Raw genomic sequence first — 18,244 nt, forward strand, 5'->3', positions numbered from 1 at the left:
AAACATTTGTCATTGCAACCCTTCTTGTGGTTGCTAATCAGAAATTAAGTTTCCAGTGGCCAATCTTTATTTTTCTTCACTTGAATTTGCTTTTTATATTGATTTAGTTTTTTGGCATCACTGATATATTTATCTGTGGTCCCTGTCTCTTCGTAAAATAAACGGTCTTCCTTTGAAAAACTGAACCATGTATGTATGTACTCTGTAGATGTTTTTTAAATATAAAGTACTTAGATTTTTCTGTAGCACTATATATATATATATATATATATATATATATATATATATATATATATATATATATATATACATTGTTAAAAAAATGTATAGTATATATTTGGGTATGTAAAGTTACATACCCAACCACTTGCATTAAAATTTCCAACAGCCCAAACTGTGACCCAAATAACATTTAGAAATATTAATAGTAATATTAGTAATCACACTGGAGATAGTTTTTATAGTTTGTCAAGACTCATAATTGAGAACATTTTTGTGGCTTAATATTTTTCTTTAAATAACTTATTTTTTTTATTTTTTATTTTCCCCTCTAAGCAAAACTAATTGCATGCAAACATAGAAACTTACACAATTTAAAATAATTTAATAGGTTTTTGGAAGGATATTAAACTGCACTGTGTCTCTTAAAGCAAATTCTGCTTTGGGCTACTCAATTCAGGATGTTCATACCGAAAACAAATAAAAATAAAATAACATTTTGAAAAAAAATACAAAATGCGGTAATTTAAATATGCAGCAATTCCATGAAAACTCTCCGCAGTAATCGCTAATGTTTATGTAAATAAATAATTGAAGTCAATGACTAAGTGAACAAAAGGTGGCAGAGGTCGTTTCCTCACTGAAAACTTTTATTTGACGCAGTAACGTGTGGGGCGAGTTCAGGGGGGAGGTAAACAAGATGGCGACAACCTGAGAGGCAAGAGTGGCACGAATAGTCAGAAAATTTTATTAGTATTGTGTCAGACGAGAGGGGCAATAGTTTTCGTCGAGGACGGCCACACAGTGGGTGAGTAAAGCTCATAGCTAAGACATGCTTGTAGATTTAGGCGAAATTCTGCAGCAGCAGCTAGTTAGCTTGTTAGAGGGCTAGTTAGCAGTTTACATTGGAATCTGAGCGTCCTGCTAGCTATCGGTTAGCTTGCATTAGCTTGCTTCATCTGCAGTATTTTGTGTATGTGCATTTCTAGGAGTGCGCAGGTTGTTAAAGCCAGTGTCCGTTCAGCTGTGGGGTGAACATAATGCAGCAAAGTCAAATAACATGGTTTTCATAAGACAGTATGTTGCCGTTTCACCCGGCAAATGAAGTTGAATAGCCGCCGCTGTTGTACATCCAGTCCTTAGCTACACTTGTGTGACGACGTTTCGCTCGTCCCCCTCTTGATTTTCTGCTGTCAGCCCTCGGTGAACACAAACGCGTTTATTTTTGGTGCAAAACGAGCTGAGGTTGTTGAGTGTTTGGCGCTTTATGAATCCACGACGCGAACATTTCTACTAGAAATATATTTTTTTTATTCAACCAGAGTTGCTAAACAAACTTAGCCTACAGCCTTCAGATGTTTACATTTCTGCTAGTTCAGCTGTTTAGTAATACAGTTAAAAAAGTTGGCATCAGGACAACACCGTGGCTCGTGAAACATTAAATTATGTTTGAATTTAACCATTTTTACAGGCGCATTTCTGCCATTGTTCGTTTTTAAATGTAACCACAGAAGTTGAATAAATGCAGCTTAATTGTTGAGGCTTTTGTGTACATGCCTTGCAAAAGTACTCATTCCCTTTGATCCCATTTTTTGTATTTTGTACATCGAAATCTCAAACTTCATTTGAGGTTACAATTCATTTGATACTGCACATTTGTAAAAAGGAGAGAATAATGCATCTTTTTCACAATGTATCCAAATTTAAGTAGAAAAGGTTTAGTGCATTTACATAAAGTCCCTTTTGCTCTGGTGCCTAGTTGCCTTATTGGTGTTTACTTATGTGTAATTTAATGTCGATATAAATCCAGTTTTTATGTGAAGGCCTCAGTAGTTTGAGAACAACCAGCATCACAAAGAGCAAGAATCAATATATGCATGAATAGCCAAAAACCTGCATTCAACAACGAGACTGAGGGATTCTGCATGTCAGGGACTGTAATTTATAAACTCTTCCTCAAGTTAGCATGTAAATACCGCCAAATTTAAAGCTGGTAATCTTAGACTCTAAGCACATACTTAGGTTAAATATGTTGTGGCAGACTGTTGAAAGAAAAAGGTAAAAAATAATGCACATTTTAGACCCAAATGTCTCAGTAAAAACCTCAAATGGCTGCCTCACGTTGAACAGTTGCTGTCTTACCTCTGTTTAACGGTAGCTTTGAAGAGAATAAGATTAACATGCTTAACTAAAATTGCTTATGTTTTTATTTTAATGCAACTCATAACTGAATTAAACTGAATCTGTTGTTGTGGCCATTCTTCAGGCGCCTTTCTGTGGGAACTGTGGTGACATGGAGGACACCTAAGAACGGTTCAGCATATCGGACGGTCCAGTCAGCCTCCTGGAGTCGACCGCAGCTTCGCTTGTTGATCTACATTGGGATCCAGTCCAGCTACATACACACGTTTAAGTCGTTTAGTATGGACCTCTGACAGAAATGTGTTGCTGTAAGGCCTTAAAGAAAGACTGGTGGCCTTTAGCTAAAGTCGTATGGTATTAGAATCCTAAACAGATTATTGAGACTGACTCTGATCAGAATTAAATTGTGAAATCATAGCCTTTTTCCACAATTTCTGTTCAGCATTAATCATAACAAATCTAGCTCATAATGAACAGTATTAAGCACTAACTCAGCACTGGAGCCAGTTTGTTCTGCACCTTTTTCTTTTTTTTTTTAAACCCTGTTGAGTAAAAAGAAAAAAAGATCCTAATGTTTACAGGTTTCAGGTTGTTCACCCAGCTGTTTCCTCAGCCCTCAGGCTCCATTTCACCTTCGCCTGTTTTCAGTTTGTTTGTTTTTTTACCCGGTTTTCGTTCGTTTTATCTCCACTCATGGATCTACTTAGTCTAGTTTTAAAGGGTTAACGGCAGATTACACTTCAGCAGCAGTGCGATTGCAAACCTTTTGTCGTGCACCCGAGGATTAAGCTGTTGTAAATCTCGTCATCATGAGTGACGACGACCTGCCTCACCTCGAGTATCTCAACGAAAATGAACTCATGGAGATGGACACGTTCATCCACCGCATTGACTCTACCGAGGTGATCTATCAGCCGCGCAGGAAGAGGGCCAAGCTGATAGGAAAGTACCTGATGGGGGACCTGCTGGGCGAAGGCTCTTATGGCAAAGTAAAAGAAATGCTGGACTCAGAGACACTTTGCCGCAGGGCTGTCAAGATACTGAAGAAGAAGAAGCTTAGACGGATTCCCAATGGAGAAGCCAATGTTAAAAAGTAAGTTCTGCTTCTCTTGTTTTCATTTTTTTTTGTTGCTTTTTCTCTGGAAGCTTTATTTGGAGGAAAGATTCCTCAATGATGATTTAGTGATATCCGTTTATGCAGTGTCTTGCAAAAGGCTATTAAAGATTTTCACATTTCAGTCTTTCGAAGGAGTGGACTTGTCTGTGAACGATGCAAATTTACCCATATTTTCTTAAGGAAAATATTATTTTAAAACATTTTTTATATGAATATGTAAAAATTTGGGTATGAATTTGTATCCAACCCCTCCAAGTCGATGTCTTTTATTACTTTCTGGTAAAATTTTCAGCTGGGAGTCTTGGCATATGTTTCTTCCAGCTTTGTACTGAATTTGCTGCCATTATTCAAAGTAGCTCAAACTCTGTTAGCTTGGACTGAAAGGATCTCAGATTTCCAAATTGTCAAAATACAAGCAGGAGTTTTTAAGCTTTCTTTTAACAGTGAGTTTCCTGTCGTCAGACTTTCATAACTTTACTAGGTGTGCAACTTGTATTCGTGCTTATCCTTGAGCCGTGGTTCTCTGCAGCTCTGTTGGTTTATTGTGTATAAACGTAACAAAACGCAGTGAAGTCTTTAGTCATAACAAAATGTTTAAGGGAATATGCTACTTTGGCAAGGCGCTGTGCTTCACAGGTTTCATATGACCTGTTGAGGCGCGCTCACGTTTCTCGTATTGTCTTGTCGCGCTTGTCTCATCATTTATTCACCACGTTTTAAACAACAGTTAAGAATCCAATTAGCACGCCGTTTATTGATTCTTTTTTTTATGCCTGAACATTTTCTGATGGAAAGTTTGGTATCTCACCTCATAAAAGAATCACTGAAATTCATCACTTTTTGCTATATCTGTGAAGTGAATGTGTAGGATTATAGATTACAAACAAGAAGTCTGTTTTTCTTATTTATTGCACATCCACTTAATGTAGTTTCAGACTCTAATTTATTGGATGACGTCCTAATGGGTTGGTTAATGAAGTTAATGAGGTTGTTGCCAAATATTTTTTTAACTCTTGAGTTCTTGTTTTGTATTCTATGTATCGTCTCTTTAATGGTGTGAACAAGGGTTAAGAGAAGATGACAGACAATATTTTGTATAAAATCTTAACCATGAATTTCATAGCAACTGTCCGATATTAGTTTTTGCTCATTTAGTCTCTTTTCCGGTCGTACCGTTGCTCCTGTGTGGTCATCCTGCACATCTACCCAAATGCTTTCTGCCTCACCCGTTTTCTAACGAGCAGCCGGGGTTTTAATCACATCAGTCTTATTAAATATTACTTCAGCCTTTCACTGTGGGGCTGTGCTAATATTAGACTTATCCTTAGAAAACTGTCAGAATGAGTTCACTCTGAGCCTAGGAAGCACCAAATGTTTTTAGGCCACATTTAAAACGGAGCTCAGGCTGTTTTCACTGTGAATAGCTGTTTTTGTGGATGTTTCTGGTTTTGTCCGACTCCCTGACTGACTTTGGTTGAAGTTTACCATTTTTATACCGACGGCTTGTAGTCAAACTACAATTTGTTGCTGTTGGTTAATGACCGATCCGTCCAGGCAGCGGCTGTAGTTCTCCATCACTGCCACTGCTTGTTCAGTGGTACTTTGTCTTTCCAAACCTGCTGGGACTAGAATCCAGTGCAGCGTGTCCCACCAAACTGCACCGTGCCGTATATTTAGTTTCATCTGCGTTAATTAGCGGTGTTTGATTTGAGATGGATTGCTCACGTTTTCACAGAATGAAAAACAAAAGAGTCATTCAAACACGTCCGCTGTCGCCTTGCCGCACACTTCAGTTCACACTTCAAGCATTGCTGTCAGAACATGGCGTCACGCCACAAAATACTCACTGGTTGCTTCTAGGCAGAACGCACTCGAGGCAAAAGGGTTCACAGCAAATTGCAGTGGTTTGTCTCCTGCCCATAGTGGATGGGGCACCTTCCCAGTTGGTGATGTTTTCTGTTTGTGTTTATGTCAACATTGCATGTCGTTACAATGTAAACATAAAATACCGGATGGAAAGAAACACGCCAGACAGCAAGGAGAGGAAGGCTGCAGCAGTTATTGATCAGTATGCAGCCTGGGTTGATCGTCGATTGGAGAGCTGTTCTATAAACTGAGACTAACGGCTTAGTTGGAAGAGTTTTGTTATTTTGAAGGTGTCTTTTTGTTTTTTATATATAGTTTTGCTACATCACCATGGTAACACTGACTAAAAACAAGTTTTGGAGATTGATTTCAGAGTTTGTTGAGCAAATCTTTTCCTCCATATCCCAGACAGTCAAAGGTCATCGAGCTCTCAGTCTGCAGAAATGTGTTGGATAGAAAACTCTTGGCTCTCTGACGCTTTCTTTGACGTCTCATCTGAACACTGTCATTGGAAACTCAAGGCTGCGGAAAGAATAACTTTTTGTACCTTGATGCCGGTATTTGACTCATGCTGTTACATGATACAGTAAATATTGACCTAAATGTTTAAAAGTTAGGCTTACTTAGAAACCTTAATAGTTTGCCAGTATCATGACTTGCAGCATCCCTTGCTTTCCCTGATAATGGCAACAGTAACAGTTTCTCATTAATCATCTTTTCCATGAATGTATCCTGCTTCTTTCTCTGAAAACTAGTCACATATTTTATTATCTCCTCCTTTATAACTTTATTTATGCAAAATATGTTTTGTAGGCAGACGTGTCAAATGCAGTATGAACTTTTCAAGTGGTTCATGTGTTATTTTAATTATTACTTATGTTGGGCTTTAGGTGACAACTTTTGTGTTTGCCTTGAGGTTTGCAGATTGCATAGAAATGACCTCTGCATTCGGCAGCTTCACAGTGGCCTCGCTAATGAAATGGTTTCTCTTTCTTGCGTGTTGCTGTTGGGATGGGCGTGCTTGCGCTGCTATTGATTGAGCAATGCCACTTCTGTTTCTATGGCAACAGTCTGTGAATGCCTTTCTGGAATGACAGGAACGCAGAATGAACACAAACGCACCTCTGGAAGCGCAGCGCAGATTTAGGTACTGATAATCTGTTTGTGCCGCAGCCGCCTCGGTATCGCTGAGTGTTGCAGTCCTGTCAGCGCCGCAGCCCGCGGGCCGGTGGTGCACAAGGTCTTTCAGTGCAAATTTGAGCTGCAGATGGACTGCAGCAGTGACTGATCCTCTGGTGTCAGCACAGATTCTGTTATGTTACTCTGATGGAAATGAGTATCTGTGGGGATGCGGCGACAAACGCACTAGCGGTGCAATGTGGGATGTCGTCTGAGCTCGTTCAGCTGGAGGGGAAAGACACTTCACATCTTTTGAATCAGGGTAGATAATTACCGGTTAGTTTTTCTTTTGACTGTGCGCGAAGAAACTACTTCAGCTGCTGCAGTGATGCAGCAACAACTGCTGGTGTGTTTGTGTGAAACAAAGGCTCACAATATCCATCGTCAAAGATTAAGATTGAGTTGAATCAAAGCCACAGTTTATGAAGCTGCAGAAACCGGAGAGGTCGAAAGCACTACTGACTTAAAAGCTGCTGCTGTCAACTCTGGGTTTTTCTATGGTGTACAAGCTGCTGTGATTTTATTTTAATGACTTTCTGCTGTGAAACGCTTATAATTACAAGCATAGAAAACCTTTATCACATGTTTATGTATGAAACAGAGAGAAGTTGTGTCAGACGGATCAGTGAAGTAGCAGATTAAAAAATAAGAACAACTTCTACTCGGAGATGGAACCACTTTAGTAGGTGTATTTTGTGTGTTTTTCTACATTGTAAATATTGCGGCTGTTTAATATGTTGTCAGTGTTTTGTCGCATATAAGATCTGAAGTGCCTTGCTTGCAGATTCTGCATCCTAATGTATTTTTGGCCTGTTGGGTAGATTGTCACTGCCCTTTATGCTCACACTCGGTGTTTATTTTTAGTGCCAGAGATACTAAAGTTTACACACGGGGTGAGTGTCTGAGGAGAGTCACTGTGATGAATGAACAGAAAGGAGAGGGAGTCCGAAGAATATGGGTTGGTCATTAATCACAATTTTCAGCCATTATGTTGTTGTTTACATGTTTTCCTGGAAAAAGAAGATTCTCCTTGTAAAACTCTCCAGCTGCCTGCCAACATTTACAAATCTGACTTATTTAATGGTAGAAAAGACGAGTCGACCAAAGTTAGGCGTCCTGTTTGCTGCTGCTCTCTCTCAAAACTTGCTGCCACTGTAACAATCCAACACAGTTTCCAAACACCACTAAAAATCCTCAAAGAAGGTAATGCTGCGCAGGTAGACGTACTGCAATCAAAGCATGACTTTGATTATTTGGTACTGCACCAATATTGGACTAAATGTAATCCACCCCATCTTTTTTTCCTTTTAAACAAGAAAAAATGAACGGCAGCTGAAAATCTCCATTTCACAAAACACCAGTGTGAGCGTGGCCAGGATATAAACTTCTTTAGCATCATTTTCAGCTTGGAGAAAAACTTATCTCACCTTAGAGTTGGTATTCTCAGCCTTGTGTTCATCAGACGAGCGTTGGTACCCATGATGCCGCACTCTGATCGTCATTAACGCACCGTACTTGATTGTTAAGCCACTTTAGATTTGAGTTGTTTCACATGCTTGTATTGACTTCTGAACCATCAGCAGCTCAAAATAAAGTTTGGTAAAAATGGATTAATAAACAAAACACAGGTTTAGATTTTTTGTGGTATATTTTGCATCGACACGCCAAAAATGAAGCAGGCAGCTTCTCAGCTTTCAACAAACCTGAAATGTCACTTTAAAACTTTGCTTGTGTGACTGCTAATGGTGGAATAAGGAAAACTGTAATATTTTTTTGTATAATATAAATACCGCTAGACATGAATACAAATTTTCATGTATAACCAAGTCAGAAGAATCCATCAGAAAACGTGTATCTAACATATTTGGATGTGGGGGGCCTTTGCCTTTTTTGAGTCCAATTTATATTTTGTGCCGTTTCCAATTAAGATCTAATATTTTAAGTATTAAATCCCAAGAGATTTACATTGCTGCATCTCCTCAGATACTGAATTTGTACCCATATTTTACAAGTTATGCCGATAAAAATCAGCTGCAACACATGAACGTGTGAGTTAACGGCATAGCAACCTTCAAATACAAGAAAGATCCATGTTTGGATCGCAGTGGGAACATATTCTCTCACCTCCTGGCAGCGGCTATTAAAATAGGTTGAGAGTATGTTCTTTACAGCGGCACTTTTCAACCGGAGTGCTGATGTATATCTGGTGTTTCGCCTGCATTCGAGCAGAAATGTGCCACCATTAGATAATGCAGCAAAACTCTAATGTTGTATTTTCTCAATGTCTTTTTTTTTCTTCTTGTTTTCATTCATAGGGAAATTCAGCTGCTAAGAAGACTTCAACATAAGAATGTGATCCAGTTAGTCGACGTACTCTACAATGAAGAGAAGCAGAAAATATATCCTCTCTCCTCGAATTCAATGAGATTTTATTAACATTTGTTGCTATGAACTTAGACTCATTTTCTTATCCTTGTTTTTTTTTTTTGCTCGTTTTAAACCCTAATTATTGACTCTCTTTTTTTAAAATCAGATTATCAGTTTGTGTCCTTAACTCCTACCTCACGTATATGGTGATGGAGTATTGTGTTTGTGGAATGCAAGAAATGCTGGACAGCGTCCCAGAGAAAAGGTTTCCAGTATTTCAAGCTCACGGGTAAGCCTCTCATTTTTTCCTCCCCTCTGCCCTTTCTTCTTCTTCTTCTTCTTCTTCAAGTCGCTTTTTCTCTGAGCTTCTCGGCTATTTTTAGTCTGAGTGCTGCTGCTGCTTCAGGCCTAAGTTTAGATCGGCGTCTGCAGGGTCAATAATGTTAAAATAACCAAGCAGAGACCGAATGCTTCGTCGCCTCCAGAATGTTTCCAGTGATTGATGAAGGTCTTTCTAATCACTCCGCTGTTTGTTTAATTTGGTTATTGTTTATGTGCTTTGCCATTAAAAAAATAAATAAATTAAACTACTATATTTACTACATTATGTAAAACTACATAATGTTTCATATTTTGACAATGCTCTCTATAAATTGAAGAGCTGCAACTGATTATTTTAGTATCGATTAATCTAACTCTTATTTTCACAATTAATCAATTAATTGGTTAAAAATGTGGCACTTTTGGGGGATTTTTAATTTAACCACTTTTCACAGAATGTTATAAATGCACTACAAGATGCAAATAATTTTTTTTAACCAAAATGATGTTCAGTTTTGACTTAATTACTGCTCTGTGTTCTTTCAGCAAGTTTTTGTTTTTGAGTCTAGCTTTAATCCATTACTAAATTAGTAAACAATTAGATCATTTAATTCATCATTATAAATCTGATTAATTGTTTCAGCCCTAATAAAATGTGGCTTTTCTCTGAACAGCTGTTGTATTTCTGCTTCCCTTCGAAACACATGCATAAAATCCCTGAGATTTAATTTTTTTTATTGCTGCTTCTCTGCAGGTACTTCTGCCAACTCATAAATGGCCTTGAATATTTGCACAGCCAGGGAATAGTTCATAAAGACATTAAACCAGGAAATCTGCTGCTGACCACAGACGGGTCTCTGAAAATCTCCGACCTTGGAGTAGCAGAGGTAAGCTGAAGTCTGTCACGATTCGTTTTCATCACTTCAACCGTCTGTCATTCGCAGTTAGCTGGAGGTTTTAATCATCTCTGTAAAACCACTGATTATTCACTTACTATGAGTTTTCATATGGTCAATTCTCTAGTTTACAGTTCCCTGCAAAAGCATTAATGCTATATATTAACAGTGTGTTAATATAAAGTATAAACTTTTTCACATTTTGCCAAGTTCAGGATAGAATGGAGAGCATCTAGTCTAGTCAAAGTTTAAGTGTTCAGAAATATTCGTTGATTCAAGCCATTCAGTTTCAGCTCTGGCTGATGGATCAGCGTCTTCCTGTCGGAAGATGGAACCTCTTCCCTGCAGCCTCTTGCAGGTTTCCTCCCAGGATTTACTTGGCTGCATTTTTATCTTCAACTATGATCAGTGCTCTGTAAAACGCTCAAATGTTTGCATATTGTTTTAGAGCCAAATCACAGAACAGCTTCGTTTATCCTTTGGTCACATTTCAGACTGTGTAGGCTCACATAGTGACCTCTATAGATAACATGTTGCCCTGGATTTTATTTACAGGTGTTGAGAGTAAAATTGTTCTTCCTGTCATGACTGGGCTCTGCTTTGTTGTTCCATCATATAAAATCCCAAGTAGACGCACTGCAGTTTGTGTCTGTCTTTTTATACTTTAACAAAATGCTTTATAAAAAAAAAAAAAACTATACACAAAAGCTCAAAGATTTCTCTTGTTGATAAAATTCCAGCTGTAGTTTCTCACCTGTATAAGTTGTCTTTATAAATAGAGTGACAATAAACTACAATATGACTTAATTACTCTTTCAGATGAAGAAAAATGCAAACAAAAGTTCAGCACAGTTACATCTCCTCTCCCATTGTTTTCAGGCCCTTCACCCGTTTGCAGAAGATGACACGTGTCGTACGAGTCAGGGCTCGCCGGCCTTCCAGCCCCCAGAGATCGCCAACGGACTGGACACCTTTTCAGGCTTTAAAGTGGACATTTGGTCTGCTGGAGTAACACTGTGAGTCACTCCTACCAGCTTACGTCACTCCCAGTCTCCAGACTCTGACTCCTGACTTGTGCTTCTTTGTGCTCAGATATAACATTACAACAGGTCTTTATCCGTTTGAGGGAGACAACATCTATAAGCTATTTGAAAACATCGGTAAAGGAGACTACACTATTCCTGAGGAGTGTGGGCCCCTCCTGTCGGACCTGCTGCGAGGTGAGCACGGCTCTGAACCGAGCCAGAACAAACAGGATCATCAAAAAAAGCAACCAATACACAATTCAGGCGATAATCACATATACTGTATATGATGATGCAGCAACAACATCCCACAAGGGTTTCAGAACCTTTTCACCTTTTTCTTTTTTTACTCTGTAACCTTAGTTAAAAAATAATGGGGGTATTATTACAATCTAATAACTCATAATTTTAGGGAAAGTAAAAATACCCTCTTTTGTTATCTTGAAATTTTGCACAAGTTCTAAAGTATTCATACCTCTTCAATTTTTCCATGTTTCACAAACTTCAGTGTAGCTTTTTCTGCTGCAGCTCAGGAGTCTCCAATCTGGACCGTCCACTGAGCCTCTTCATAATCTTTGGCTAAAAATAACAAACGGTGAACAAAACTTTAGGAATAAAGGTTTAATAATCTAGGGCAGACCGAAGCAGTTTTTTTCTTTTTTATTGCATTTCCACAACAGAATGCAACTAATAATTACCACTGATGCCTTTAACTCTATTTTCCTGTAACTAGATTGGAAATTTAGTGCTTTTTAAAAAAATATTTTGTAATGTATCCATGTTTTTTTCCCTCTTTCTAAACCTAAAAATAGAAATAAAATGGTGGTTCTGAACAAATTTCCTACTGTAGATGAAAAATTACAAGTCGTCTTTTCCCTAAAGACGATGTGACATTAGCGACTCTAAATGAGTTTTATTTTACTGAACCAGGTACAAAAATGGCCTTTTGATTTTTAAAAGTTGCACATCCCTGTAGCGGACTAACACAAAGAACCATGCTATTGTGGAGTAGACAGAAAATGTCGGTTGATTTTCACTGCAGTTTGTCTGTTTCACTAAGCGAATAACTTCTGAAGGCTCCTAGTCGTAGTTTGTGACAAAAATGTAAAACAAAGTTCAAGGGGTGGGAATTCTTTTGCAAATAATTCCCCTGCATGTAATTTCAGAGCTGCCTTATAAGGAGGGTTGGTTGTTCTAAACTTAGCAATTGTATCAAAAGGATTTTTCATCATTTTGTTGTTTCTGGATAAAAAATAAAAAAATCCAAGTTCTCCTCTTTTGTGAATAAAATGTTCAATACTGGTCTTTCCTGCGTACGCCCAGTAGGTGGCGCTGTGACCTTGACAGTAAGAGTGTCTGCTGTACATGCTTGGCTTCCTCCTAACAGTAGAAATCCCTTCAGCTGCTGACGTGGTTTCCATTGATCTGAAGCCATCAGCAGAATAATAAACACTCTATAGTCGGGCTTTGCTTTTTACCCAGATGAACGCTGCAATATTTCTTTCCCCTCCTTTAACACTAGAAACAACTCGAGAGTCTCTGTTTGTTATTCTCTGCAGATGAAATTCCTTGCTGTGCATGTTTATAAGTCGAGAAGAATGTTGGAAAGATTACATTTGCAGCAGCTAAGGTAAAACCCTTTAGTAGAAGCTAAATGCTTCAAGAGGAAATCCAGCCTCGTGTGCAGATTCTTCAGACCGAAATCCACCTGCACTCCGTTTGAACAACCGCGTTCGCATCGAGCGTTGGATTCATAACAATGGAGGAAGAAAGAAGGAAAAAAAAAGAAAAGGGCAATCTGTGCTGTTTGAAAACAGACTTGGCCCCCATTTTGTGAGTGTGACGTCTGTCTTTGATGACGCAGCACCTGAGAGATAGTCAGTCCATAATTACATGGTCTAAAATAAGCCCAGCGCCACAAAAGGTGTCCTTCAGCACTACTATCAGCTCTTTGCATTCTGCCCTTTTCTGCTTAGTGGCTGCGTTATTAGTAAAAAAGAAAAGAGGCACCCCATTGCTTCTGCATTATCACCCTGAAATTCAGCTTTACAACAATTAAGGCACAAAAATGCACTTGAAGGGTGTTAATGCTTCGCTACAACGACTAAAATTAAACAGAGTGCATTAAAATATTTGTCTTTTGAAAGAATGTTAATTAATGCATGAATTAAAATTAAAGAGCTTCTGAGTATTTCAGTATCTCCCCCCCCCCCCCCCGCTCCCACATTTCTGGTTTCCAACCAGCTTATCAAAATTCAGTGAGAAGAGAGAAGTGAAGAATTGCTTGGTAAAGTGATTAAATCCACTGTTTAATGTGTTTTCCAGGAATGCTTGAGTATGATCCTGCAAAGAGGTTTTCCATACAGAATATAAGGCAACACAAGTAAGTGTGTGTTTGTGTTTTTCTTCCTTTTGAACAGAGAATATGTTTGGCATGAAAGTATCTGCTGCAGTAAAAAGTAAAAAGTTTTCTTTCTCTGGGTGTACCCAGAGAAAGACTTTATGTACCACAACATATTGAAAAAATATTTTGAAGTGAAGACAATAGATAAAGAACTAAAACCTATTAAACATACATTAGGGCACTGTGGTAAAAGTCGATCCAATTCTTTATTTTTGCAAACGTATCACTTTGTTTTAGATCTGGAACCTTATTGAACTTTTAAAATACTTTTCTCTTTCTTCTTAACACACTTTTAGATTTGTTGCCATGTCTCGCTTAGTTGCATAAGAGCTGTTAATATTTTGGTATTAGATGGCTCCAAGTTTCTATGAAACCAAACCCAAAAGGATAAAATGCTGTGAACCAGCGGTTCCTGTGTTCTTGGTCACACCTTCATCCCCGTCAATCTCTCGTCAGCTGGGTGCGAAAGAAACATCCTCCGTCGGAGCGCCCGGTGCCCATCCCTGCCAGCGCGGAGAGCAGGGACCAGTGGCGCAGCATGACGGTGGTTCCCTACCTAGAGGATCTGCACGGCTACACGGAGGACGACGACGACGAGCTCTACGACGGAGAGGATGAAATCATCTACACTCAGGACTTCACAGTGCCAGGTGAGGCCGCCGGCCTGAGTCAGAGTCTCTGTTACCTCTGAGCTGTCGGTGAAAGTCTAAATTAGACAAACTAGCAAAGCAAAACGAAAGATTTTAATGCCGTTAATGGCACCGGGTTGATGGGATACTAGTTGGCTCCTAAAGAGATAAAATCCAAGCTCTCTCATCTTAATTTTGCTGTTTAGATTACCTTAATTGAGTTTCCAGCATAATTAATGTTGGATGGTTTCTAGTTGTTTTTAGCAGTGAGTTAATGAGTTCATCGTCTAGTAGCATGTAGCAGAGTTTAGATTTAAACCCACAGTGTCTGAAGTTGGATTTCTGAGACATAAACCATAGATTCCTCTAGATTCCTTCAACTCGTCCTATAAGAGTGCAATGAAGTAAAGTCAGTGGTTGTTTCTTAATATTTATTTTTCCTTCAAAACACTCATGATTCGATTTCTCTTTCCACCAGAACCAAGCTACTTGACATTTTGTTAAGAAAACTTCTAACAAATCTCTCTCCTTTCCTGTTTTACGAGTCAGTTTTGTCTTTGAGGCTTTATTTTTTATTTACATAGCCAGCGATTTGGGTAGGATGTGTCTTTATTTTTAAAGATCTTCAATATCACCTGACTGGTTATGGATTGCGTCCGTTTTAAAATGCCGGGCGCATGTAGCCGCTAAGTGTTTCTAAAAATGAATTGAAACAGCCTGCTGTGAATAAGGGCCATCGCCAAATCAAGCGAGTGTGTGGGCATTACCCAAGCTGCATTTGTGTAATCTGTTTTTAATTTCCTTAACGTGCAGGAAAGGTTTCTATTAATTAGCCGTGTTTACAAACTGTAGCCACAGTTGACAGATGTTTGGGAGAAGAGACATTAACCGAATGCTTTAACTCGTTTCCTGACTCTGTTTTCATCATGCCTCCCCTCTAGACTTGAGATCCTCCATCTGTTGCTAGGTAACAGCCTGTAATATAAATGCAGCAGTCAGTGTTGGGTATCTAGAAGTGGTGCCCCACATAACAAACCCAGCAGAGCTGCAGAATGTGAATGAAGCCAACTATAAATAGTCCAGTTGAAAGGGTTTCGGTTTGGGAATGTGAATGGATTCCCAAGGTTTACTCCCACACACGCTGGGCATCGTCCCTCATAGGAAGCTGCATTTGAATGAAACTGGAGCTTGAATAATAATAATAAAGCGAAGGACTTTTTGCTGTAGCAGAAACTAACGCACCTCCAGGGAGGGGAAAAATAAAAAAAAGGTTTCATAGGTGATTTCCAACCCGTATTTTGCCGTAATTTTTACCTGAGTGTTGCAGTTTTGGTGCGTGGGGGTTTTTCTCAGAGGCCCAGCCGCCACGCATGCTGACTGAGACATCTGCATGAAATAACAAAAAGTGACATTAAGGTTGGAACCGGTTTTAACCTGATGGATTTCCTGTTGGTGTTTTTTTTTTTTTAATTGTGTGGGTATATGACCTTTTTTTTTTTTTTTTACTGTAAGTCTGTGAGATTCAGATTTTCTGGTACTTTTGTATAAAGATCATAAACTCCAATCTCCAGATGCTATTCATGCGTTTCTGCTTCAACACATGCGATCATCAAGCATTAAGGTCAACACTTTGACTCTGTATAGGTTGAATGTTTGGTGATGAGGTAGTTCAGCCGTCTGAATCAGGCGTGTAGGATTAGGGATGTGTCTAAAAGATGCAACACATCGACCCTCGAGGACTGGACTTTGAGATTCCTGTTGAAATAATCGTTAGAGGTTATAATAAATTGACTCTTACTGTCAATAGAAAACTCTCTTGACATCTTCTTTCAGTGTAAATCCAGATTAGCTGGTCGTGGAGGCTAAGGTGCACAACCGATGGAAATGCATTGGTTGTGAAGATATTATCTGTGTTTCCAATTGGTCTTAAAATTGAGCAAATTTGAATTATGAAAATAAATTTGCTGAAAGAAATCTCACCAATTTCAGGGAAAAAAAAGTTTTGTTAAATGTTTGCGCTACGATGGGGTTGTTTTCCCAGCTGTTTTGAAATTAGTGTATTTTGCAAAACTCCAGTTGAAACTTTTTCCATGTTACACTAATCATGTGCTTAACTACTGGATGTTACTACTGTGGTGGAAAGACAAAGAAGACAACAGGAAGTGGTAGAAGGATGACAGTGTGGCATGTTTTTTAATGACTTATTGCATGCACAAACTGATTCACATGTGATTTTAATTGCATTTCTTATTTAATGCAAACACCACAATGGCGAATTTGTGCGGTCTTTGCAACATTAGTGGGGAATATTGACAATGTTCTGCACACATTTGTAAAGGAAACGCAGCTTTAGACTGTTCTCTTATAGCGGCACCTGATCTGGGGAAACAAAACTATCCATTCGACGCTTTTTATTTTTCAAGGAACGTCAGCCGTGTTGGGATTTTGGTTGCCATTGTTTTAAGGCTTTGTGTTGCCTGCAGGGCAAGTGGCTGAGGAACACCAAGATCAGGGGAACGCAGACCACAGCCCAGCTGTCGCCAAGCCAGTTTGTGTGAATGGGACAGAAGCCGGGTCTCTAAACAGCAAGACCAAAGCCGAGCGCAGGTCCTCCTCCTCGTCCAACCCCTCGCGTAAAGGAGTCTCCACAGCCAGCAAAATCCGCAAGCTCTCCACCTGCAAACAGCAATGACAGCCCCTCCGATCCTCTCCCACGTCAGCAACCCATCTGGTAAGTGATCACCGCTGAGTTTGTAGAAAAGAAAAAAGCAGTCAAACCTCCAATACGCTTCAGATCCAGTAAACTGTAGTGAGGAACATGTTTCAGAGTGTAGAAGGGAAACGGACTGAGAGACGGTGTTGGTATCCATCTTCCAGCTCTCTGACTCATCACTGCTTCCCTGACAAATACAAGAGCGATCTCTCTCTCTCTCATTCTTTCTCCTTTTTTTTTTTTTATGCCACAAAAACACCTCTGGACTGAGCTGTCAAAAATGCTTGTCAGGGCTCCTTGTTCAAATCAACCAGGACATGTTTTCGCTTCAAGCGTTTTGCCAAATTTCGAACAGGTTGTCTTCTTTTTCCAGCTACCACCCACAGCTGCTCTCTCCGTCTTGCACACATCCGAAGCTCTCGCAGAGCGAGGCCGTTTGTCACGGGCGCAGTGCAGAAGAGATGCTGTGTATTAATTTGTTCAGGCGATGACTCATCCCGAATGAGATAAAAAGTGGGTTGTGGGATGTTTGTGTCTTTCTCACCCTGTGGGTTGACTCTTTCCGTTTTGGCGCCACAAATTAGTTTTTGCCTTGTAAAAAAATCCAGTCGTGCAGACGTCTGCCGCATTCTGAACCGAGCCCCTCTTTCTTTCTCTCGCTCTCTTTCAGGTCGATCTGTCGTCGTCCCTTATTGTCTGGAGTCCTGATGGCTGGGAGTGAAGCCTGCTGACATTAACGTCCCCACACCTCCCCGGACCGCCGGCCTGCATCGCCTCTCTAGACGAGGGGAGTAAGAGGAGGAGAAGGACGGCATGAAAAGTTCTGTTTGCTCTGAGACTGAGGCACTTGCTGTGAAGATGTTTATTTTCTCCCAATATTTTTGCCTCCTTTTAACTTGTCATCCGGTTCTGGTTATTCACCCCCCCCTCCCCCTCTCCTGCCCCCAGTTCTGTCATCCTCATCAGATGGCCAAGTATTGCACTGGACGATTCAGACACCCCCGACCCCATCCCAACCTCCCCCAACTTCTATTTCTTCAACTACCTTTGTTTTTACTGAACCCTGATGGCCGTTTTTAATACACATTGTGATGTGTAAAATATTAAAGTGGGGAAAAAAAAAAAAAAAAAAAAGCAAAGCTATGGATAATTCTGTATTTAAATCTACTTTGTGAGTAATCATTATAGCAAGACCACCAACAAACTGCATGCAGTACAGAGCTGAATGAAAGGGAAGCCGATTGGTTCGCGGAGACGCTGACAGACTGAAACCCCGACTTAAATCTTAATTTAGGTTTAAATTTTATTTTTCCAGTGATTTTATTTTTTATTCTTATTATTTATAAAGAATGTGTCCCAAACAGTC

At 39.5% G+C, this 18,244-nt stretch overlaps 1 protein-coding gene across 1 annotated transcript; it reads left to right on the plus strand.

Annotated features, from left to right (window-relative positions):
- The first annotated feature begins 749 nt into the window (after window positions 1-749).
- On the plus strand, window positions 750-18,244 carry stk11 (serine/threonine kinase 11). Its single transcript, XM_008433856.3, has 11 exons — window positions 750-1,027; window positions 2,486-3,454; window positions 8,839-8,922; window positions 9,090-9,179; window positions 9,966-10,098; window positions 10,987-11,123; window positions 11,200-11,327; window positions 13,458-13,515; window positions 13,993-14,186; window positions 16,649-16,896; window positions 17,549-18,244. Exons 2-10 carry the CDS (start codon window positions 3,171-3,173, stop codon window positions 16,855-16,857), a joined length of 1,317 nt encoding a protein of 438 aa, XP_008432078.1. The 5' UTR covers window positions 750-1,027; window positions 2,486-3,170; the 3' UTR covers window positions 16,858-16,896; window positions 17,549-18,244.

The sequence above is a fragment of the Poecilia reticulata genome, chromosome 17 (genome assembly GCF_904066995.2).
Source record: "Poecilia reticulata chromosome 17, P_reticulata-male-v2, whole genome shotgun sequence".
In the NCBI taxonomy this organism is placed as follows: Eukaryota; Metazoa; Chordata; class Actinopteri; order Cyprinodontiformes; family Poeciliidae; genus Poecilia; species Poecilia reticulata.